Here is a 24593-nt window from a genome sequence, read left to right as displayed (position 1 = left end):
ATACTTTCACAAATTTGGAAACCTCCAGCATTCTTTTTAGGGCTTTCAGATCATTGCCAGGTTTGAGCATGAACACCAAATATAAACCCCGAGGGTGGGAAAAAAAAAAAGAAATAGATTACGGAAAGCAGTAATGTGGCCTAATTACACTTTTAAATTGCCAAGAAAGATTACTCAGAAATAGACCCAAATATTAGAAGATAATGGAAATGTCTGTCTCAAAAAGCAACTGCTGGAAAGAGGTTGAGGATTACAGAAAAATATTTTTCCTCCATATTCCTGGAATCGAGGCAGATTTTAGGTATGGTAGGGATTTATATCTCAGTTAGAGCATCCATGGACCCTGCTGAAGCTCCCTGTAGAGCAACACTGACTCCTTATTCCTGACTGCTTAGTTTCACTTCAATGCCAGCTTCATATAACACACTGTGGCCGTAGATGTGTATGCCTTTTCTCCTTCCTACAAGACAATCTAAGAAGTAATTGGACAATAGTTACATTAGAGAGGATCATGTCTGTCAGAAACACTCTTGTATCATTTGCTGCAGTGTTTTTTAATGGCAGCAGATGTTCACTGTTGTTAGTTTGTACTTAAAGACATTTGATGCCAAAGTGAAGAGTTTCCTAACCTCAGTCATCTACCAGCGTTCTGTATGCAAAGATATGTTACCGTCCTTGATTTTTGATGATGTTTGTTGATTTTTTTTTTTTTTTTTTTTAGCATTTTTGCACCTCTCTCACGTCCATATTCTCCCATTGTTATGTTAACGAGGGCTTTTTAATTTAAATAGATAAAAGCAAATTACATTAGTAGGAGGCGCACATTAGTTGTGTTGAATCTTCTGTCATTGTTTATTAATTTGCAGTATTTTATTTTATTCAGATGCAACACGTTGGTTAAAGTGTCAGTCAGATGTCTTATTTCTGTAGTATTTCACAGCATAATTGAATTTGTGAGTTTCTTCTTAAGCTGAACAGTGGGTTCAGGATGTGGAGATGATGCCGACCACAGATAAATGGTTAAAGAAATTTGTCCGCGGAGAGTAGATAATGATATGTCCCGAGACACTGTCACGGCACTAGTCGTAATTTTGCCACACTTATGAGAAGACGTCTAAGCTGTAAGCCCTACAGATGAACTTATTTGGCTGTGATCTCTCGAGTTATAAAATATAAATATTGTGAGCCCACAAAGACATAACATTGGACCAACAATTCAGATACAGTACCTGACAGTAATGTAATGGTCCACTGCAAAACTTTATTATAACTTTAAGGAAAAAAAATCTGTTTCTTCATTATTTTTGTTTCTTTTCACTCCGGACCGTGTGTACATAATTTCGTTCCACTTCATGTTAACATGTAATGCGAATGACAAATAAAGCTCCTTGAATCCTTCTGTCTGTCTTCAAAAGAACTTGGAACAGTAAAAATAGCATTTTCTTAATTAAAAAAACAAAACAAACATGTTCATCTGAAGTTTTGCTTCAAATGAACGGTATGGAATAATGACATCATTTAGACTGGTTTGTTATAGGCATTGCCTTCATTTTGCAATTCTGTCAGCCAACGGGTACAAAATTGCCTGAGGATGGGGGAAAAAAAGACGCTTGCTATGGGACATTTTTTCTGTCAGTGGCATGGGAGAGGGTGATGACATACACTCTTCATTAGTTACACTGTGCTGGTACAGGGTGTAACTAATGAAGTGGCCAGTGAGCACCTCTTTTGTCTACAGAACTGCCTTAATTATTCATGGCACAGATTCAACAAGGTGCTGGAAACATTCCTCAGAGACTTTGTCAATATTGACATGATAGCATCACACAGTTGCTACAGATTTGTCAGCTGCACATCCATAATGACAACCTTGAAAATCTGCTAACTATAGCTGCAGTCAACTCACTGGCTTGTTCAAGAAACCAGTTGGGGATGACTTGAATTTTATGATATGGTGCGTTATCCTACTGAAAGCAGCAGCCATCAGAAGATGTGTACACTGTTCTCAAAAAATAGGTTGGACATTGTCAGCAACAGTACGCGGGTAGCTTGTGGCGTTTAAATGATGCTTTGGGCACTTAAGGGGTCAAAGTGTGTCAAAATATCTTGTAGACTACCACTAAACCAACACCAGCAGCCTGAAGTCTTGATAAAAGGTGAGACTCATGATTTCATGTTATTTAGACTAAACTCTGATGCAACAGCACTTGAGACTCATCAGACTATGGATATTTTGTCATTTTTAGACCATTCTGAAATGACTATGCGGGAAAATTCCTGTAGATCAGCAGTTTCTGAAATATTCAGACCAGCCCATCTGTCACCAACACCCATGCCATGTTAAAGGTCACCTTTCTTCAACCTTCTGATGCTTAGTTGACCTTCAGCAATTTCTCTCGACCATGTCTACATGCCTAAATGCATTGAACTGCTGTCATGGAATGACGGTAAGGATTTTTGTCTGTCCATTCATATTTAGAAGAACAATTATCTACATACTTGAATCCTTGTAGTTACTTGTTTGCCTAACATCCAAGCCATATTGTTATACCATACTGTATGTAACTCTTAATTGAGCATACCTTTAATTTTTCCAAAGTAGTGTTCATTGTTTCAAGCATGGGATTATTGGTAGTTGCTAGTCTAACTAGCATCTGAACAGTTATTATCTAGAATGGTATTAACTGAGAAGTTAAATTGGATACGGTAAAAAATGAACATATTCTCCAGCCTCCCTGAGAACATATTTTGCTGACTGCAATCAGCGTGTTGGCAGATAAGACTACACTCACTAATGACACAGCTAGTTATAAGTATCCTGACAGGTGAGATTGGGAGGTGCCCTGTGAATTTTATGGACACTGCCTGGAAGAAGTAAAGTGTGCCCCTCAAATGCCAGGCGACATGCTTTAGCACTTCCAAGTATGCATTAAACATTATGTTGAGCCACTATTCTCTGTCTCCCAATTCTATTAAAATAGCACAATGCACAGGATTTATATTAACTCTAGATTCTACACTACTTTTGCCTCACTTAAATGCATGACAGTTGAATAATACATTTAGCATCTCTGCAGAATTAAAAGGGAGCTACTCTTTCATTCCCTCATCTTTTCAACGTATGACTTAAAAGTTTTAGTGGTTGAACGAGATTCCACGTCTCGCCATGGCCGTATTAGACTTTAATATTTTACTAAAGAAATCTGAGGTAGCACTTATTGGCAATGGGAACACGGATGCTTTTACTTTAAAGAATATATTAATGTCTAGACAATGCTATCCTGTGATCATAGCCTAATCTTGTCTATATAAAGGAATTTTTTTGTTTTTTCTGAAATAAATATTATAGCCTGAAAGATGTGAAATATTACATTTTGACTAATTTATGTCCATTGCATGTGAATAAGCATTTCTGCTTGTGTGAGTTGAGTTAGCCCACTTGGGTTTTGAAAAACTCTTATAACTGCAATTTGTGTCAATCATTTAAACATCTGAAGACTGTAAAAATATATCTAATAAAAGGTCACAGTAAACAGTTTATTATATAACTCTTGTGTCTGTGAAGGTTCTCAGTCATCCAGGTCATCGTAGTCAAAGGAGCTTGCAAAGAAAAGCGTCTGGACTTCTTTAAGTTTACTTGAAGACGTTTCACCTCTCATCCGAGAAGCTTCTTCAGTTCTAAGGTCAAATGGTGGAGAGTCCCAGATATAAACTTAGTGGGAGTATCCCCCCACAGAGGGACAAAAGGACCCCCTGCTATAACTCTTGTGTTGAGATCAAAAGATGACACGATTCAATAACCTGATAATATGAAAAAAAACAGCACGAGGGTATATTATAAGGCACTGTACACTTAGGCACATAAAATACAAGATTGACTTTATGGCTGTTTTACATTTTTGAAAACTTATTTTAGGGTTTCCAGTTCTGGTACTGAACTCTTTTATTGATTGATCCTAAAAAAAGAGAGAAGCTGGGTTGTTACTAATCAATCAGCAAAATCTTAGGGTTGTAAATTTATGTTATCAGAACACCAAAAAATAAAATATATGCCTCCTTAACAATGTCAATAACTCAACAAGCGCTGAAACAGCAGATAGAACAGGTATATACAGGCAGAAATGTTCTTATTGGCCTCAATCCACAACATGTCCCATGATGCTGGCATCATTAAAAATCAGGAATCATGAAGTTGGTATACTATGTGCTTGCCCCAGGATGGACTATAAAAGATTCTAACTACTACACAACAAAACAAAAACACAAAACCAGGAACAGATGAGTAAAGGCACGTGTGTCGCACTTGTGCCCTGTCACTCTGTACTCTGTTGTTGAATGTGATAATTTGTTTACCCATTTACTTTTATTTTAATCCTCAGAATCAGAATACTTTATTGATCCCTAGGGGGATGAGACCTAACTAATAATGAGACCTAACTTATTGAATCCTCAGATAGTTGTCCCCACACACACACACAAAAAAAGTCACAAGCCCTCATTTTGATAAGAGGTGTTTGCTGAACAGTCATGTGAATAAGTCCTTGCTGTGATTTGTGATGCACTTTTGCTGTTGAGAGTTGACTGGGTGAATCCAGATGATACTGCTTGAAGTAGCAGTCTCATAAGTCAAGTTTTAGCCTTATGAATCAGTGACTGTACAGCACTCCAGCCTTTTAAATGACCTTTCTAACTCATTGTATGTACCTTAAGTTTGTTACATTTACTACTACATTCACACATCAGTCCTGTGTTAAATGTATGCCTGAACGTCCTCGCTTATATAACTGATGATTACTCAACTACAAATTGAGCCTCTTTTCACTTAGCAATGCTTTGTTTCACAACAGCATAGTGAGAACGATAAGTGTGCGTGTGAATGAGAGTGTGAGGAAAACAGTGTGAATTTAACCCCAGGTTGCCAGTCTCAACAGCTCCAGCCTTCATGTGAACAGAACTGTGTCAACCCTCTCATTGTCTCGGAGGGAACCCTATCCTACTCTGGAGGGTAACTGCAGACATGGGAGGGTCTTCAGAAGCTGGCCCATGTGTTAACTTTATCGTTGTCTTCTATAAGCCTAGCATAAATCTTAGAATATACACAGTTACATTTGTGATACAGGTGACGTTCACCGTCTACATTATTGTTTTTGATTTTTTTTAACTTTACCACACTGCACTCAACATATACAACCTCAGGTCCAAAGAAGTCAGGGCACTGTGTAAAATGTTGATAAACACAGAATGCAATCATTTGCAAATCTCATAAATCCATTATTAGTTTACAATAGAAAACATATCAAATGTTTAAACAGAAACAATTTCAGTATTTGACGAAAAAAAATATTGTCTCCTTTTTAATTTTATGGTGGCAAGTTGTTTACCACCCCATTGTCCCACTCAAGTCTGATATATGATTCTTGCTGCCCCACAGTCCTGGCTCTCTTGGGTCCTGTTGTATTTTCCGTTTCATTTCATGTTTTCCCCTTGGTGAAAGATGTGGACTGCAGGCAAGCCAGTACAGCACCCATATTTTTAGTTTTGTCACTTACGCACAGAGATTTCTCCACATTCTCTGAATCTTTTGATATGTTTGTACTATAGATGATGATACATTCCACAAGAAGTCCTACCATGTCTCAAATTTCCACTATAATTTAGAGTTCAATTACCTCTTGAAGTGTCATGAACTGTGTGGCAGGCAGGAATGGAAGACCCAATATGCAGACTCCAGGAGGCAAAGATAAACTCAAAAACTCTCAGCTTTATCGCTGGCAGCGAGGAAATACAAAAATTAACTGGAAATATACGTTAAACTAAACAGGTAGCTAAGCAGACAGGACACACAGCTAGATGTGAGAGAGGTCACAACACAGACCACGGAAAACACAGGGCTTAAATACTCAGAGGGATAACAAGAAGATGGGGAACAGGTGGTAACACAGCCTGGACAAATCAGAGCTAATGAGACACAGGAAGCAAAGCAGACCATGCTGACAAAGGACAAGGACTATCAAAGTAAAACAGGAAACACACAGACTGAACTCAAGACACGTGAGCGTAACACTACGGATGGAGGAATGAAAACAGAGACAAGATTCACAAAACGCAAGGCATTGCTAGACACAGAGGGAGGTAAAACATAATCACTAACAGCAAGGAATAAACAACCTAACATAAACCACTCAGAGAACCTAAACTGAGAATATTCCTTTAACCCACTAGACAAAGAAAACTAGAACATAATGAAATAAACAAAATCAAAGAGCCAAAAATGCAAAACACTGGGTCGATGTCCCAGGCACCCTAACATGAAGTAACTGCTTTCATACATTCATAGTAAAATTTAAATCTCAAAAGCTACAGTTGCAGAGCATGTGACACACCAGAAAACCCCTCTGTGTTAGTTGAATTGCATAGAAGAAAATCAGGCTAATGTTTACCTGATAAGGAAGTCATATGCACAGAAACAAAGATGAGAGTAATCATTTTTAATGACTATTTTCCTCAGGACCACATGTTTATGTTTGTAACAAATCCCACAAAGAGGGAGGCTGATAGCTGTGTTTCTGACTCAGTTGTGCATTGAAATTGTTTTTGCTATTTGAAGCAAAGTTTGTCAGCAGCTATTCTACTTTTTTTTTTTTCCTTTTTACAAATATATACTTTTAGTTATATGCAGTACAAAATGCTAAGGTATAATATAGGAGGAGTGTGGTTTTGCTATAAGTAGTAAACTTATAACAATTTTCTTGGTTTTTTTTTTGTTTGTTTTATATCAAATGTAAAATAAATAAGAATTATATGAGGAAAATAAATAGAATAGTAGGAAATGTTTGGCCTGCTGCCATGTTTGCCCATTCTGCGTCACCTCTCTGTATACTCAAAATTTATTGACAGCTGAAAATGAAATCATAATCCTGGGAGTGAATCCCCTAAGTGGCCCCTAAGCCCCTTTCAGACATGCACTCCTTTCCATTATTGTGATGGCATCTGAATGTGCCATCTTCATGTCTGAAAAAGCAAGCTGTTCACACTACACTTTAGTTGATGCTGAAAATGTTGGTTGCTACCAGTGCTACTAGTTTTTTCAGCATATGGCTGTGAAAATATTTGAAAAAGGATTTGCAAAAAGTTGTTATGAAAGCATGAATATCATTCCTAAAGCCATCAGTGTTATGTATTGTATGTCTGAAAATGGCTGTTGTGACTCCAGCAGTAGCTTCATGTTAATTTTCCAGCTGTTGGTGTATGGAAGATGATAGGAAAAGGGAGGGAAAAAATTCTGTTGATTTGTTTTTGAAATGTTTTAAGGAACTTCAGCAACTTTGTATTAAGAAGGAAGTGTGGGAGAGAAGACTGTACTCTTAGTGTGGGTTTGCATGGGCGACCTCATTAGTCACATTGGAGGTGATGACACTTAGCAGACACAAATCAATAGTAAACCCCTAAGACAGCCTTTCATCCCCATTTCTTTCTGTCTCATTAATTCTTTATGCTTTTATCTACCTACCTTTCAGTAAAGGTTTTATGAAAGCCCATAATATGATGTCTGTATGTTTGCATTTCTCTACATGCATGCAGTAGGGTCAATAGAACAACTGACTGCTGTAATCAGCAGTCAGTAATTTAGATTTTCCAGTAGTACTACCATTTTTCTCCTAAAACTTCTTTTCAGATTTTTAAAACACAGTGACTAACTCAATAAGTACAGTATTAATCTTTACAGGGGCAAAGCAAAGTAGTCATTCAGTGTCTCGCTGCTTTATTCCCTCCCTGCCTCACTGCTCAGAATCACACACTCAAGGTTGTATTTACCAAAAACTCTTCTTTGCTTAAAATTCTTTCCCTGCTCTCTTTGACCCACTTTCTTAGAAAGAGGGTTTTTTTTAATTTATCAGGGAATGTGAGTGTTTGCGTATTCCCACCACCTCCTGTCCTCACTGCTTACTGTGCCTTTCCCCTTCCCTTACCCCAGAGTGCCAGAGTCTCTCTAAGCTGCTATTTCGCCAGCTGCCATAAAAGTCAGCATGCTGCAGTCAGAAACATACCTTTTAAATATCATGGCTTCTCACTGTGCTTTTGCATAATACTAATGTTCATTTCCAGTGCACGGCTGTAATTTCTTTTCATAGAATAGAGTAGAATAGAATAAAACAGAATTGATATTCCTATTCATAGTTGTTACAATTTTTACGTGATTTTACTTTTACTTAGATTCTAATGTTACCAAAAAGAGAGATGACAGTCAAGGAATCATAAATTGAAATAGGTGAATTTGCAAAATAATGGTAGTAGTATAACTTCCAGGCTGAGAAAGAAGCTTTTTAAAAGCTTGTTTAAAGGCAGTGAAAAACTTTTAAGCTGTTTTTGTGTGTGTGTTTGTGTGTGTGTGTGTGTGTGTGTGGGGGGGGGGGGGGGGGGGGGGGGGGGGGGTTATTGGTCATTCTAAACCATAGATAATATAAAAGATGGCTGCAGCTATCATTACATGACCAATTTGGTCTTTGGGTTCCTGTTTTGAAGCATCACAATGGGTGTTTTTCCCATCGCTATCTTGGTGTTTTGAACCCATATGTGATTTGCGAGCGATGGATTTGACTGTGAAACCGATTATCCTGCGTAACTCTCCTGCCTGACACATAAATTGCCAAATGGAGTTAATGTTTTATTTGGTACACTGGTAACAGAAACCATAAACTGATTGGGAAAGTCCTTACAGAGTTCTAGTGGCGTTTTTCATATAGACTTCTGTAGGAAAAGAACCCACAAGTATTTCCCCCTGATGGCCATTAAAAAGAATGCAGCTTTTGAGGTAATTAACTGGAAGGTTGAAATGGTTTGGGCATGTGCAGAGGAGGTATAGTGCATATATTGCATAAATGCTGAATATGGTGCTGCCAGACAGGAGGAAAATCACAGAGAAGAGTCATGGATGAGTGAGAGAGTTCATGCAGAGGAGGTCAGGGATAGGATGAAATGGAGGCAGAATATCCACTGTAGCGACCCCTAAAAGCACCAGCTGAAAAAAGAAGAGGGTCAGATTTGCTTCTAGAAGGACTTTGACTATATTCAGCATCACATTTTAAGAAAACACCACTGAAAGTTTGTACATTTCCGCTTTCGAAAAAAGTCTGTTGTACAGTCTGTGAGGTAGCATAACATAAGCAGCATGGAAAGTGATAGAGAGACAGCATCTGCAGACTGTTCAAGTTTCTTTTAAGTGTTCTTTATTTTCTGCCGTCGCCTTTCAACAGTTATTTCACAGAACAGAAGAACCTGGCAGTCAAAATCTCACCTGCTTTATACAGAATTCCATTCACATCTCAACCTCATTAACCTCTACCATTGAGAAAACAGGGTAGACTAAATAACACAGTCTAGACAAAGAAACAGGAATATAATCATTCTTCCACTTAACAAACTCATTCTCTGACTCATGAGGTTATTTTAAAGGAAATAAACAATTTTACACAAAAGAAACACCCCTTCATTTGGTTACACCCAATTGACATGATCAATGACATCATGTCATCATGATATTTCTAATTTTAGAGATGTTGCGCAAATGGAAGAAAGCAGTCTTACATATTTGTTTAATATGTGCGTTGAAGGACATGTCCTGGTCAAAAATGACTCCAAGGTTCCTCACAGCGTTACTGGAGGCCAAGGTAATGCCATCCAGAGTATGAATCTGGTTAAATACCATATTTCTAAGATTTTCAGGGCCGAGTACAATAACCTCAGTTTTATCTGAATTAAGAAGCAGAAAGTTAGCGGCCATCCAGGTCTTTATGTCTTTAAGACATTCCTGCAGTTTAACTAATTGGTGTGTGTTATCTGGCTTCATGGACAGATAGAGCTGGGTGTCATCTGCATAGCAGTGAAAATGTATGCTATGTCTTCTAATGATGCTGCCTAAGGGAAGCATGTATAATGTAAACAGAATTGGTCCTAGCACTGAACCCTGTGGAACTCCATAATTAACCTCAGTGTGTGAAGAGGACTCTCCATTTACATGCACAAATTGGAGTCTATTAGATAGATATGATACAAACCACTGCAGTGCAGTACCTGTAATACCTACAGCATGTTCTAATCGCTCTAATAGGATATTATGGTCGACAGTATCGAACGCTGCACTGAGGTCTAGCAGGACAAGCACAGAGATGAGTCCACTGTCAGAGGCCATAAGAAGATCATTTGTAACCTTCACTAAAGCTGTTTCTGTGCTGTGATGAGCTCTGAAACCTGACTGAAACTCTTCAAATAAACCATTCCTCTGCAGATGATCTGTTAGCTGTTTGACAACTACTCTTTCAAGGATTTTTGATATGAAAGGAAGGTTGGAGATTGGCCTATAATTAGCTAAGACTGCTGGGTCTAGAGATGGCTTTTTGAGTAAAGGTTTAACCACAGCCAGCTTGAAGGCCTGTGGTACATAGCCGACCATTAGAGATAGGTTGATCATATTTAAGATCGAAGAATTAATCAATGGCAGGACTTCTTTGAGCAGTTTTGTAGGAATGGGGTCTAAAAGACACGTTGATGGTTTGGAGGAAGTAATTATTGAACTCAGAAAGATCAATTGGAGAAAAAGAGTCTAACTTAACATCAATGGTACTAAGAGTAGCTGTAGATAATATTACATCTGTGGGATGATTACTGGTAATTTTTTCTCTAATGATAAAAATTTTATTTGTGAAGAAGTTCATGAAGTCATTACTAGTTAACGTTAAAGGGATGGTTGGCTCAACAGAGCTCTGACTCTTTGTCAGCCTGGCTACAGTGCTGAAGAGAAACCTGGGGTTGTTCTTATTTTCTTCAATCAGTGATGAATAGTAAGATGTTCTGGCTTTGCGGAGGGCTTTCTTATAAAGCAGCAAACTATTTCTCCAGGCTAAATGATGATCCTCTAAATTTGTGACACGCCATTTCCTCTCCAGATTACGAGTCATCTGCTTTAGGGTACGTGTTTGAGAATTATACCACGGAGTCAGGTACTTCTGATTAGAGACCTTAGTTTTCACTGGAGCTACAGTATCCAGAGTCGTACGTAGTGAGGAGGTGAAATTATTAACAAGATAATCAACCTCTGTTGGGGTAGCGTTCAGATAGCTGCTCTGCTCTGTGTTGGTACAGGGCATTGAAGATGATAACAGTGGGTGGATTATATTCTTAAACTTAGTTACAGCGCTTTCAGAAAGACATCTACTTTGATAAAATCTACTCTCCACCGCTGTGTAATCAATTATTGTAAATGTAAATGTTATCAGGAAATGATCAGACAGGAGAGGGTTTTCAGGAAACACTGTTAAATGTTCAGTTTCTATGCCATATGTTAAAACAAGATCTAGAGTGTGATTAAAGTGGTGGGTGGGTTCTTTTACATTTTGAGAGAAGCCAATTGAGTCTAATAACAGACTAAATGCCATGTTGAGGCTGTCATTTTTAGCATCTACATGGATGTTAAAATCACCCACAATAATTATTTTATTTGAGCTCAGAACTAAATTAGATATAAAGTCTGAGAAATCAGACAGAAACTCTGTGTAAGGCCCAGGTGGACGATAGATGATAACAAGTAAGACTGGTTTCTGAGTTTCACAGCTGGGGTGGACAATGTTAAGCATCAGGCTTTCAAATGAATTAAAAGTCTGTCTTGGTCTTTCATTAATTAATAGGCTGGTGTGAAAAATTGCTGCCACACCGCCCCCTCGGCCTGTGCTTCGAGGTTTCTGGTAGTTAGAATGACTCGGGGGTGTTGATTCATTTAAACTAACATAATCATCCTGCTGCAACCAGGTTTCTGTAAGGCAGAGTAAATCAATTTGTTGATCAATTATTAAGTCATGTACTAACAGAGACTTGGAGGAGAGAGACCTAATATTTAATAATCCACATTTCACTGTTTTACTCTTTGGTTCAGATGTGGATACTGTATTGTTCTTTCTTTTTGATTGTTTATGTTTAAGTTGTTTGTTGCTGGTTTTTAGTTTGTTTTTTGTCTTTTTGGAAGCTGACACAGTCTCTATGGAGATGGTTTTTTGGGGGGGTAGCAGGAGGAGAGAAGCTGCAGAGAGGCGTGTAAGACTGCAACTCTGCTTCCTGGTCCCAACTCTGGATAGTCATATTTTGGGGGGTTTAATAAATTTGTCCATATTTCTAGAAATGAGAGCTGCTCCATCCAAAGTGGGATGGATGCCGTCTCTCCAAACAAGACCAGGTTTCCTCCAGAAGGTTTGCCAATTATCTATGAAGCCCACATCGTTTCTGGGACACCACTCAGACAGCCAGCAATTTAAAGAGAACATGCGGCTAAACATGTCACTCCTGGTCTGATTGGGGAGGGGACCAGAGAAAACTACAGAGTCCGACATTGTTTTAGCAAAGTTGCACACCGATTCAATATTGATTTTAGTGACCTCCGATTGGCGTAACCGGGTGTCATTACTGCCGACGTGAATTATGATTTTACTGAATTTACGTTTACCCTTAGCCAGCAGTTTTAAATTTCCTTCAATGTCGCCTGCTCTGGCCCCTGGAAGACAATTGACTATGGTTGCCGGTGTCTCTAGCTTCACATGTCTGAGAACAGAATCACCAATTACCAGAGTTTGACCCCCGGCGGGTGTGTCACCGAGTGGGGAAAAACGGTTAGACACATGAACGGGTTGGTGGTGTACCTGGGGCTTCTGTTTAGGACTATGCTTCCTCCTCACCGTGACCCAGCCGCCCTCTTTCCCCAGCTGCTTGGGGTCTGCCGGGGAACAGCTAGCGGGGCCTACGCTATCTTCGGCTGCACCAGCTACAGGGGCCTGGCTAGCTACGGGTGAATGAAGGGTGCGAAGCCGAGTCTCCAATTCAGTAATCCTGGCCTCCAGAGCTGCAAATATGCTACATTTGTTACAGATATCATTACTGCTAAAGGAGGCCGAGGAGTAACTAAACATCTGACACAATGAGCAAGAAAGTGCAGGAGGGACAGGTGAAGTAGCCATGGTGCTAACGAGTCGGCTACGAGCTAAGCTAAGCTAGCGACACAGTACAGAGACAGTGAGTGAATACTTTGGCTATAAATTAGGTAGTGAGTACACAGAAAGTGTGCTTCGGATGAAGCACGTGAAGATTATACTATGAAAGAAGAATGTATTTAAAAGTTGTTAATTAAATTGCTAAGCAAATAAGCTACTCAGAAACACCACTGTGTTTACTTTCATAAACAAATGAAAGATTCAAATCAACTAATGATGAAGTGACATTTAGCTTTAAGAACATTTGCACAGATGTAATGAATGGAACCAATGCTACCACAAACAGACCCAGGATAGTATGCAGAGGCAAGGTTACATGTGCTGTGTTTACATTAAAGCATTATGATTGACTATAAGATAACAGAACACAAAATAACAATATATGCAAGTGACAAATGGTAAATGAATTCAGTCCTAGCCACTTTGTCACACAGTCGTTGCTGGTTATTGGAGCAATTTGAAACAAATGCAACAGATGAATCGGCTCCAGTAGACGATGTGCAACAAAACCTGCATGATATTTTCATGTCAGGAGACCTGACACTTATCTATAATTTAAAATTCTTAATGATGACGTTTTCCTGGCATGAGTTTTCACACCAGTGAAAACTGTTTAGCTAATGTAGGAACTACAAAAAGGTGATAGAAGCAATAAAAACCCTACCCTGCATCACTTAACTACTTCAGGACTATGCTGGGGATTTTCAATCCCTCCACTAGTATGTTAAAAACATGCTGTCATTAGCCATCAACATTCAGAAGATATAGAAGACACTTTAAAGGAACAAGTCAGTTGTGAAGATGCATTTTGACTATGGAAGGCTAATCACATTCAAAATGTAAAAGCATAAAGATGAAAGTAACAATGAATTGAGATGGTGTTGGATTATTTATTGCATTTACATATAATCTTCTAGGAGGGCATAAAAGCCCTTCACAGTTTTAAATGGCCTCAACAGTAAATCTGTGTTTCTACAAGTCACCAACAGCATGGACTACTAATGGTTTCCATTCAATTTGAATACATTTGCACTCTACAGAAATCTCATTTGGCCAGTTTTGAGTCTGATAAAGACTGGCTTTCTTGAGCTCAGTGGTGTAAAGTAGGCTATAGGATTGCTGAAGATGTCTTGATTGACATGTGAAGCTTTTTAATACATTCGAGAAATATTCAACAGTCATTCTGTATTTTTTTGGTTTATTTCAGATTTTCATTCTGCTTTGATTTTTTATATATAATAACCATTACAAAGTGCTTCCTTTATCACTACAAAGGGAGTGATGTAACCATACTTTGTGCTTTTAAACTACAATGGGCGCCCACACACTGCAGCAAGCAGGTTTTAAGTTTTAGTCCAAATAGGTGAGCGGAAATATGTTTTACACTATCTTAGAAAGTCCCTATTTTGTTGAAAATTGTAACCACCCACAAAGATCAGCGGTATATCGTGGCCTGATCTCGTCTTCTGTCTCATCTTCTGTCCCTTCCACCGCCCTGGCGTCACACCTGCACACAGGCTTTTGCTTAACTCACATCTCACCAGACAGTGCTCGTCCTCAAAATAACTCTAGACAACAAAAGCCACATGGGACAGCAGACTTGTTAGGTTTCACACCATTTTACCTTATACCAAGGCAATGATGGAAGGGCTGACCCTGCTAAATAAATCATACCTCAGTTTTCTTCATTTCTTCAGTAACCTATATTGACGATCTTAAAATATGATTTACCGGTAGTTTAGTGCAGCTTTGCCTCACGCTTCCATACAAACGCTTACAGGAGTTTTACAGGACCTTAGTCTGATAATTTCTGCTGTCATTTAATGTTTAAACCTTGGTTCTGGTTGAAGTTGTTGCTCTAGTGGGGAGACAGTAAAACTGCTCATCTCTGGACTCTTAGTAATATCTAATACTTGCGTATATTATGGACAAGTTGGGATAATAAAAATGTCTCCTTTAATATCTTCCGTTTAAAGTAACAGAATGCAGTGTTGTGTAATGAATTTAGTGGTAACAAGCCAGCGTTTAAGATGTTTTTGGATCAGATAGATAATTATAACGACATTATCAAAATTTATCACCAGGAAATAGCTAAACAAATGTATGCTGACTCTGCAGTCACAGCATTCAAGTGCTGTTTTCCTTTTTTTGGAACAGTAGTGATTAAATTATCTTAGGCTGATTATGTCCCCACAGCGCTGTATTATATAAAGAGGTTCTGCCTCCTGAAGTGGCTGCATAAAAGCAGAGTAGCACGCGTCTGTATATTTCTCCATGTACGTCTCCTCTTTACCACTTCATCATCTCTTTCTTTCTGATTCCCATAACGCAGCAAGAGTCCCCTCTGTTCTCATCTTTTCTCCATCAGTCCCATTTGTTTACTGTTCTCTCAAATCTTGTCTTTGTCTTTTCTTTTTATGTGTGTCCCTCTGTCTCATTCTTGTTGTTCTCTTTTTCTCTCTCTTTATCTCTACTCCATCGCCCCCCTCCTTCCCCTGACTGACAGTGTTATAAATTGATTTTCAGCCCGGTGTGTTCCTTCTGTCTCTCTCTAGGCATTTCCCTTATTTAGCCTCTACCACTCCAGGGTATAGTCTAGACCGCAGGCCGACTGTCAGTCAGTGGCAGTGTGGAGCAGTCTAATTCTTGGTTGACAAGCATTCCTGACAGCAGGAACCAATGGGACGTTTCAAACATGCTTACTCTCTCTCTGGCTATGTCTCTCTCTGTTGCAATTTTTTTTCTTTGCTATCTCTCATTTTCCTCACATTTTCCCTTCCTGTGCACTCCACTCTTCATTCTGTCATCGTTTTTTTTTTCTCAGTTTATCTACCTTTCTGCCACCGCTCTACCTTTTCTTCATCTTTCTTTCACTCAATCATCCCAAACCACCACAAGAAAATTACAGATACAATCATTTTCCAGAGCCATGCACAGCTCATTTAAACTAACTAACGTTGGACTCATGCACACGTGTGCACACCAATACATGCATTTCATTTTGTCCTCTGGCGCTTTGAGTGCAGTTGTGATCTGAATACTCACCGAATGATTGGTATGTCTGCAAGGATTTTTTTTTTTTTTTTTTTTTGGTCAGTTTGCTCCATTGGGAAATCCATTCTTTAATCATAAATGAGTGTGTGTGAGATTAGACGAAGTATCCCTTTAAGCGAATCTGGTACCACAGAGGTCCTGAGAGACATGAAGGGAGAAAGAGAGAGAAAGAGATCAATAAGAAGGAGAAGGAGAGACAGACAAACACAGACAGAGCACGGCATAGAGGTGGAAAGGAATTTAAACTTTAAAAAAAAATTCTTCAGGGATGGATTTGTGTAATTTCACTGCACTGCTCAGGATATGGCTAATATTTTATTTTACAGGATATGTGCACACCCACACAGATATGTCTCATATGGAGACATTGCTGCCACCCCTAGCAGGAAATGGGGACGCCCAGAAACCTTAAGGGGGTAGTGCAGATTGCATTCAAATGAAAAATAGGATAATTTCACATTTTCTTCATTTAGCAGTCAGAACCATGTGGAAATAGCTATAGTGATCATAGGGTTCCCTTTGCAAAATGACAAGCCTAGTAATTGATTTCACCCCTTCAGAATCATCAAGCTTATTTCAGAACGTGTAAAGTCAAATTATCTTACTGAATGGCAATGGCAGATTTTTATTAATTTATATATTCAGTTTGACTAATATCATTTCCCTAGCTTCATGATGATGCTTTTCTCACTGACTTTAAAGGCTTTCAGCCTGCACTAGTTTTCCGGACCAGGGCGTGTGTGGGTGTTGCTACTGATACTCTTGAGAAAATAAAGTGCGAAGCAGAAGTCTGTTTTGCAAGCTCAAAGACGCCACAGTCAAGTGTACAATCATTTGAGGCATTATTTTTCAATTTTGAATGTCTTAGCGACTGCACAAATTTACTCTTCCATCACAAATCATTGCTCAGTGGTACATGGTCCAACCTATTATGAACCTAGAAATGTTCCACACCACAGATTAATCTTGCAACAATATAAGAGTGTCAACAAAGCTTTTGAGCCTAAAAAACTGAAACAGAATTTCTGCCCAATGTAATTTGGGAAATAGCTTTAACATCAGAGGATGCATGCACGTAGACAATCGTATTCACATTCACTGGCTGTTCAGAACAATTTTATTTTTGAAAAGAAATAGAGCACTTTGCTCTCAGACTACTGGCTCAGACTTAAAATCTTTGGTAAACCGTATAGTTATGGCTGGATCACTTTACCCTAAACACTGCCTTGGTTATGTTGACTAGGACTAGGCTGCTGGGGGCTTTGCAAACAGTTTGCATTTAATCATTAGTTAAATGATTAACCCCCCCTGAGAAATGTTCTCCTGGAGGTTTCTTCCTATTAAATGGGAGTTTTTCTTTTCCCCACTGTCGCCAAATACTTTTTCACATGGGGTCGTCTGAGTTTTGGGGTCACTGTGTTATTGTGGGGCTGAGTTGAATTGAACAGAACTGAACTGAACTAGACTTCTCAAAATATTTGCTGATATGCTATTTAAAGTCCAAAATTGACACCATATCTTTAATTAGCTGTCCATAAAACTGGACTTTTCTCTGACAATGGTGTGACAAGTGCTGGGGTAAGTCACTTGTTAATCTCACATTTCCTTTTTTTCCTGGAGTGTATTATCTTAGACATTCAAGATGAGATATTGCTTTGAGAAAAGAGATCAAGCTTATATTGTAGACCAGGGTTCATTAAATCCACTCAATTCACGAAGCAGATTTTCTTCTTTGTCTTTAAGCTTTCTTTATCCAGGGAAGGTTTTGCTGAGCACGCATGCTCTTTTCCAGCTAAACCCTGTTCCTCATTAGCACCAGTGCAGATACTCACACCTGGGAGCTACCCAGTCCAGCCACAAATCTTTTACTGTTTGCCAATTAGCATCTCGTTTTAAGTCTTCAGGGGGATATGTGTTCCTTTAAATGAATTCCTACTCAAAATCCCTTTAAGAATTAAACACACCTGGCCTGTATTTGACTATAAGCAAAGTTTGCATGTTCTAAATTGTTTGTGGAGGGCAGTGTCACTCCACAGGCATGGTTATATTGGATATAATGACTTTGCACAACAAGTAGGTCCAGTTGTGACACACTTTCAAGGCAAAAAATACACTTCATCTTCACAGTGTTTGCCAAAATCTGACTCAATTCGGTGTGTCTCGCTACTTCTTTTAACCTCCTCTGCTATGGGTCAAAATCAGCCTAATCGGGTGCCAGTTTCGCTCACTAGGTTAAGTAGGCGACCCATACGCCGCAAGGCCACTGCAGAGGCCTGGGTTTCATTCTGCCCCGAGCCATTTCCTTCGTGTCATTCCCCCTGCTCTCTTTCCCTCGTTTCCTGTCTGCTTCACCGACTTATCCAGCAATAAGTCTGCTATAAACAAAAACAAACTTGGCCTGATCTTGCTATGGGAGTACATGAACCCAATATACTTACTAAAACCAAACAGACAATTAGTCAGATAAGCATAAATGCTACTTCAGGATTTCATTATAGATAATGTGTGTGGTTAACTAGCAAGGTTATGGTTTGAGAGGACGCTTTATATGTGCTGTGTGTGAGGGGAGTAGGCTAAGAATTGTGAACAAAGTAAATGGAATAACGTGTAAAAGGTTTAAATGGCAAGCATATTCAATAAGCTGTGTGAATGATGCATGGATTTGTGTGTATATCCCTCGGAATTGCCCCGTGCATGTGAAGCTATGTGTTTACGTGTGTGTTCATGTATGCTTGTCTGTCTGTGACTCTATGCCTGCATCTGCGTGCGTGCATGTGTGTAGAGGGGCTGTCAGTTTCGGTCTGGTAGTCACCATAATTAGAAGTCTCTCTTTTACCCCTGTCTCCTGCTTGCTTTTCCTTTTCTGTCGCTCTCTCTCTCTCTCCTCCGCTGAGTCTAGCCTTCTTTTCCTTTTACTTCTCCCTTTTCTCTGTTTCAATATTTTCAATTCTTTCTCTACCTCTTTCCTCCTCCTACACTCTCTCGCACCCTCTGAGTGATGAGTTTTAAATCATCCTTTCATTCTTGCGCAGTGATGAACGAGGGGGAAATCTGTCCTTTTCTCTTTGTTTATTCAGCTCTCCATCTCTGTCCCTCTGTCTCTTTTTCGCTCTTTATTCACCCCACCTTGTGTCCTCGGTTTTCTGTATAATGAAGTTGCCTAATCTAGGCAAAGATACCCTTAGATTTGTAAGTACACACAGAATTGTAAGTCATATTTGCATATTGTGATGACTTCACATACTCCAGTTGTGCATGCCGTTTCCTTTTCCTGTGTGGGAGGCATTCGGAGTGTTAGAGGATGAGCCACACCTGAATCATCTCCCCTTGATTGTTGTGTAGAGGGCTGGTTATGTCAGCCTCCCCAGAAAGTAGATTTTTTTAGGGATGCATTGACCACTTCTTTTTAACCGCTTACATACATTACACTTCCTTGCTTTCGTGCACTCACCGTGAATGTGGCTCAGGAGGTAGAGCAGGTCACATACTAATCAGGTTGGTGGTTTGATCCCTGTCTGCTCCAGTCTGTGTGCCGAATATCCTTGGGCAAGATGCGAACCCCAAGTTGCTCTCTGATTCAACCATTGGAGTATGTCCGTGTTAGATAGAAAGCTCTTACATAGAAAAAGTGTTTGTATGAATGAGGCAAGTTGTATAAAATGCTTTGAGTGCTAGAGTAGAAAAGCGCTTTATAAGAACCAGTCTATTTACCATTGTAACAATGGAGAAAATTGATCCAAGTTTTAATAGATTTGCTTGAGAATGAAACATTTTCTTTATTCTCTGCATTGTCTTCACTGTAAGCTGGTTTATGGCACTACAACAAGCCAATTCCTGTTTGATCTACAGGATTTAATGTTCAGTTTTGTTTAGAAACAAAAGCAAGATAAGCTACACCAAGCAAATAAGTCTAAAAAAACAGACAAATCCAAATTCAAGTACTATCCAAAAGTCATTTGAATCAGTTATCACCTGAGTAGACTCAAAGAAATCAAAGACATTTGCTCTTTGTATTTGTGTTCATGTCTTTTCCCTTTATGAATTGTGGTTTCTGTTAAACTCTCCTTGAAACATTTCATTGTATGCTGGTTAAGAACCACATGGGCCTTCTAGTTTTGAACGGGGAAAATGGCAGATAAGTATGTTGTTTTCTTGCTGTACCTTGTAAAATCTTCTTCTTTATTGTTGTTGTTTTCTTCCCTTTTCTTCTTCACTCCTTTGACCTCATTAAAAATATGTAGACAGGGTGACCAGCGGCATGTTAGGTTTGTAGGTATGCGTGTTTGTGCACAGGTATCCCCTCATATGGCTTAGCTTGTCCCTCCCGGTTGCCCAACATCTCATCTCTGATTGGTTGTGAAGGGATAGAGATACCAGCCCTTAATTGGAGCCAAGGCTGCCATTGGTGATTACATCTGTCACTGTGATAGCCTTGGAATAGTCTGGGTAAATGAGGGTTGGACAAACACCACACACAAGCAGACATCAGCACACACAGATGCGCACGCACACACGCACGCACGCACGCACGCACAGACAGACACACATCATTTTGGTTGGGATGCTGTCTTGGATAATTGGTTCGAAAAGCATCCAGCGGGATCGTCCCTGCTGTCCCTGTGGCCCTGGCTGCCATGGTAAATAACAAGGCTCATAAACATGAAAGTCAGGGGGATGATCATCCTGATTTGAGCTTTGCACTCAGATGAGATTGATGAAAGCCTAGAAGTTTAAAGGACTTTGAACATCCAATAATAGCATTTTTCAGCAAAACACTTTCATTTATAGCTAAAACAGCACAGCAAAGCCAAACAGCTGTGGCATTAAAGGCTCTTGAAAACTATTTAACTATTGTTTGCTGATTGTGTATGGTTAAAAAAAAAAACTAACAACGCCTTCATAGGTGAATGGGAAAATAAATAAAACAGGCATAAATGTTTAGCAATTTGTAATATTTTTTCTTGGCAATTTATAACACGCATTTATAACAGCAAGCGTCTTTGCTGTAGTGTCCTTCAACAGAATAATGTTAAATCCTTACCAGGTACAATGGTTTCTCCTCTGTGAGCTTACTCTGCAATCTCACCTCCCTGTGAAGTACAAGAAGTGAACAGTTTCTCCATCGGGGATCGATAGAGCATTGCAAGCAGTAGCCTGGACCGACTTCAGTCCTGGACACTCCAAGGTTTTCATCTAGCACCTGTAGTGTATTTGATATAAAAGGATCATTAAGATCAAAGGGAGAAGATAATGATACTGATGTGAACTGTAAAGTCCAAGGAGATCAATTACATTTACATTTTATAATTTAGGCCTTTAGCAGGTGCCTTTAGCAGATTTAAAATAAGTACAACAGGAGGATTAGCTTCACTTCTAATTTATCAGTACATGAACCTTATAAAAGAAAGTGCAAAGGATCACTGTTGCTGTATTAAACTTTTCTTTCAACTTATTGCCATATCATTAGAAAATGTCTGCAGGAATTACACTTCTCGTAGTTTTACTGTTTTAGTAGAATACCACAAGCAGTGCTTCTTAGCAACAACGCGTCATCCTTTATGACTACTTAACTCGAAACCTGAACTTTAATAACTTCTAACAAACAGAGTTCTGAATGACTGACCATAGTTTAAGTCTAATACTGCACTAATATCATTCACAATTGCTTGATTATCCAGTGCTTTACTCACAGGGAAAAAAAACATTGGCAAGCAAGAAAAACATATTTACTGTTGTCACAAAAAATATCGCTTTTTTGTTGTAGTTGATGTTAGAAGTTAGTTTTGCACCTGTCCCTCTGGACCCATATTTTGCACCCATATTTTGTGCTGTAGTTGATTGATGTCAGGTTTGCACCCCTCCACCCCCCTAAACCCACTTTCTTTGTCTCCTCCTGCTACCAGCCTGCCACCACATAAACAAAGTCATTTAAAGAGCCTATAGGAGCTCATTAAGATCAAGTAGTATTTATCTTCTCCATCCCTGAAGAATTCATTAACTGTTTTTGATGTTGTATGGTGCGAGCAAGAGCGTAATCGGTGTCGTTTTTCATTTTCATTTGTTGTAGATGGATGTCTCAACAAAACAAAGCAAATGGTTATTCTGCACAGCTATAAATTGCCGAGTCATGTTCAAAGGCACTGCCGCTGACTGACACACCCCTTTGCTTGTTGTGCATTTTAACATGTCAGTAATTGATTAGCAGCAAACAAAGGAATTGCCAGCTTTTGATCTTGCAGATGCCCATAGGATGAATCCAGGAGAATGCACCGGTCTCTCATTGATTTCACCTTTTAAGTGAGCTGGAAAGGTTGCTCAGTGGCAAAAGAGTTTCCAGTCACTCGGGGGACCCGAGTTCAAGCACCCCATGCTGAATGTGAATACCACTTCCTGGGGTGCTGTTCTGAAGTCCTGCCCCTGCCCCATGCCCTCACTGTGAAGGAGTGCATCACAAACTATAGATAAGCAGCGCTACCCTAGAAGAAGTTCTGGGAAGTACTTACTTCTATGATCTTCATATATTTCTATTAATACGTAATCATAGATCAGCATCAAAGACCAGGATATATCAAAACGAAACTGACCTATTTAATATCACTCATGCTGACTCGTTGCTTCTTGGTTCATTCATTAAAAGCAATGGTTTGTATATTTTTTTTTTTCTTTTGACTTTTTAGTGGTCTCACATAAAATAATAATGAATAATTGACCGTCACTTCTGATGGTTGTGTTTAAAAAAGGCAGTAATAAGTACTTGTTAGTGTGCGTATGTGTGGTTTTGTGTACAGTATGAATGTGCTATGCAGTTACTACTCTGTCATAATGACAACTGAACCAGCTTTAATACACTGGCAGTTACACACTGATGCTGTTGCAACTGCATGTGCTGAGGAAGACTCACGGCTGCACTTACAATAAATAGTTGTGCGACAGTTACGAAATCCTTTTGTCACAATGGGCAGACATACGGAGGTGTAACTTCTAGCATCATCACTCTTTCACGTTTTAAAATATTGAATAATGAACATTAAACATTTTGAGAGTTCAAATATCTTGATTTATTATAATGTCTTAAGGTCACAACTTCAGTTTGACACCTTTATATTTTCTCCCTCTAACTGAAGATGTGCTCAAATCTCTTTTCTCTTTCAGGTTTTATCTACACATGCGGGGGTACACTGAAAGGTCGAAATGGCAGTATAGAATCTCCTGGCTTTCCCTATGGCTACCCAAATGGAGCAAACTGCACCTGGGTCATTGTTGGAGAGGAAGGAAGTAGAATCCAGCTCATCTTCTTGTCATTTGCCATAGAAGAAGAATATGACTTCCTGTCGTTGTACGACGGACATCCCCACCCTGCTAACTTCAGGACCAGGTAGGGCAGTTTTTATGTGTTATTCTTTTCAATTTTTCTTTTTTCCTTTTTTGTTTTTTAAGCAAGTGTTCATTTTGTCAAAGGAGAGAAATATGAAAACATTTAAAGCTTCAAACTGTTCTCATCCTATAATCTCATTAAAAATTAAGCATTGAATAAACCAAAAAATGCAGAGATCCATCTCACATTTTGAGTTTTAATATCAATACAAATTGTTTAAGTAAAATATAACGTCCTTCTAACAGATACTGACACTACGGATGTTGCCCGAATTCTTTTAAGCAATGTTCATGTGGTGTTAAATGACCTTTGATAGCAACAGGGTGATCCACAATTGGTTTGCGACAGCAATTACTGCCACTGCGGCTTCCTTTAGTTATTGAATTAGTTTATTGAGCTCTTCTTGCAAGAAACACAATACCCTGAAAGAATCTTGTTTTAGATAAGCTATTAAACTCTACTTGTATGATTTTATCAGTCAATCAGTGGAGCTTAATAGCATCTGTCTGTGACTCTATTCACATTCAACATGTTCCTTTAACCCTGAAATGAATTTTTTTTTGTTATTTTATTAACTGTGAAATGTGAGAACACTGTTTAAATGTTTAAATGTCACTGCACACTGTACAAAGTGTTTAGGATGTTGGTTCACAAAAAGTAACTCAATTATATAAATGCAAATTAATTTTTTTTTGTGGTTCATTCACACAAAATCATCCCTTAAAGATGGACTTATTGTTATAAGCCAGCTAATCAATAACATCTCACGTCCAAATCTGGTGAGTGAAAATAATCAAAGTAATAACAGACAACAAACATTGCAACCAATTTAGTATTGGAAGAAATACATTGTTTATAGAGCATAGCTGTTATTAACTGTTTTGTTTGATGCTTCACTAAGTTTTCTATGTCTTGGTCACATCAGTTATTCAAATTAAATAAACAAGCAAAAATAGAAACCAACTGTGACTCAGAAAGTGAATTTTATTTTATTTTTTTGTGTGGATTTGGTCATCCATGTGGGACGACTTATTTTTTTTCAGTGAAGACTATCCAAGCCAAAGCAAGGTAAGCAACCACACGAAAGAAAATTCCCAAGATTTCGTTCTTTCTTTGTGTTTTTGTCTTCACTT

The 24593-nt window shown here is 38.8% G+C and overlaps 1 protein-coding gene across 6 annotated transcripts in view; it reads left to right on the top strand.

The window, feature by feature from the left end:
* The window catches only part of LOC146362952 (CUB and sushi domain-containing protein 3-like), a 388582-nt gene that overhangs the window by 76181 nt on the left and 287808 nt on the right, over positions 1-24593 (top strand). For all 6 annotated transcript variants that reach the window (XM_084918660.1, XM_084918664.1, XM_084918663.1 and 3 more), the window contains exon 2: positions 23238-23460. In XM_084918660.1, the coding sequence (XP_084774786.1) occupies positions 23238-23460 (223 nt within the window). The remainder of the gene's footprint in view (positions 1-23237; positions 23461-24593) is intronic.

Source organism: Perissodus microlepis, chromosome 22 (genome assembly GCF_051167445.1).
Source record: "Perissodus microlepis isolate ML-2025 ecotype Zambia chromosome 22, ASM5116744v1, whole genome shotgun sequence".
NCBI classification, from domain to species: Eukaryota; Metazoa; Chordata; class Actinopteri; order Cichliformes; family Cichlidae; genus Perissodus; species Perissodus microlepis.
Note: the sequence above shows the minus strand (reverse complement) of the source record. Positions and strands in the feature narration are given on the sequence as shown.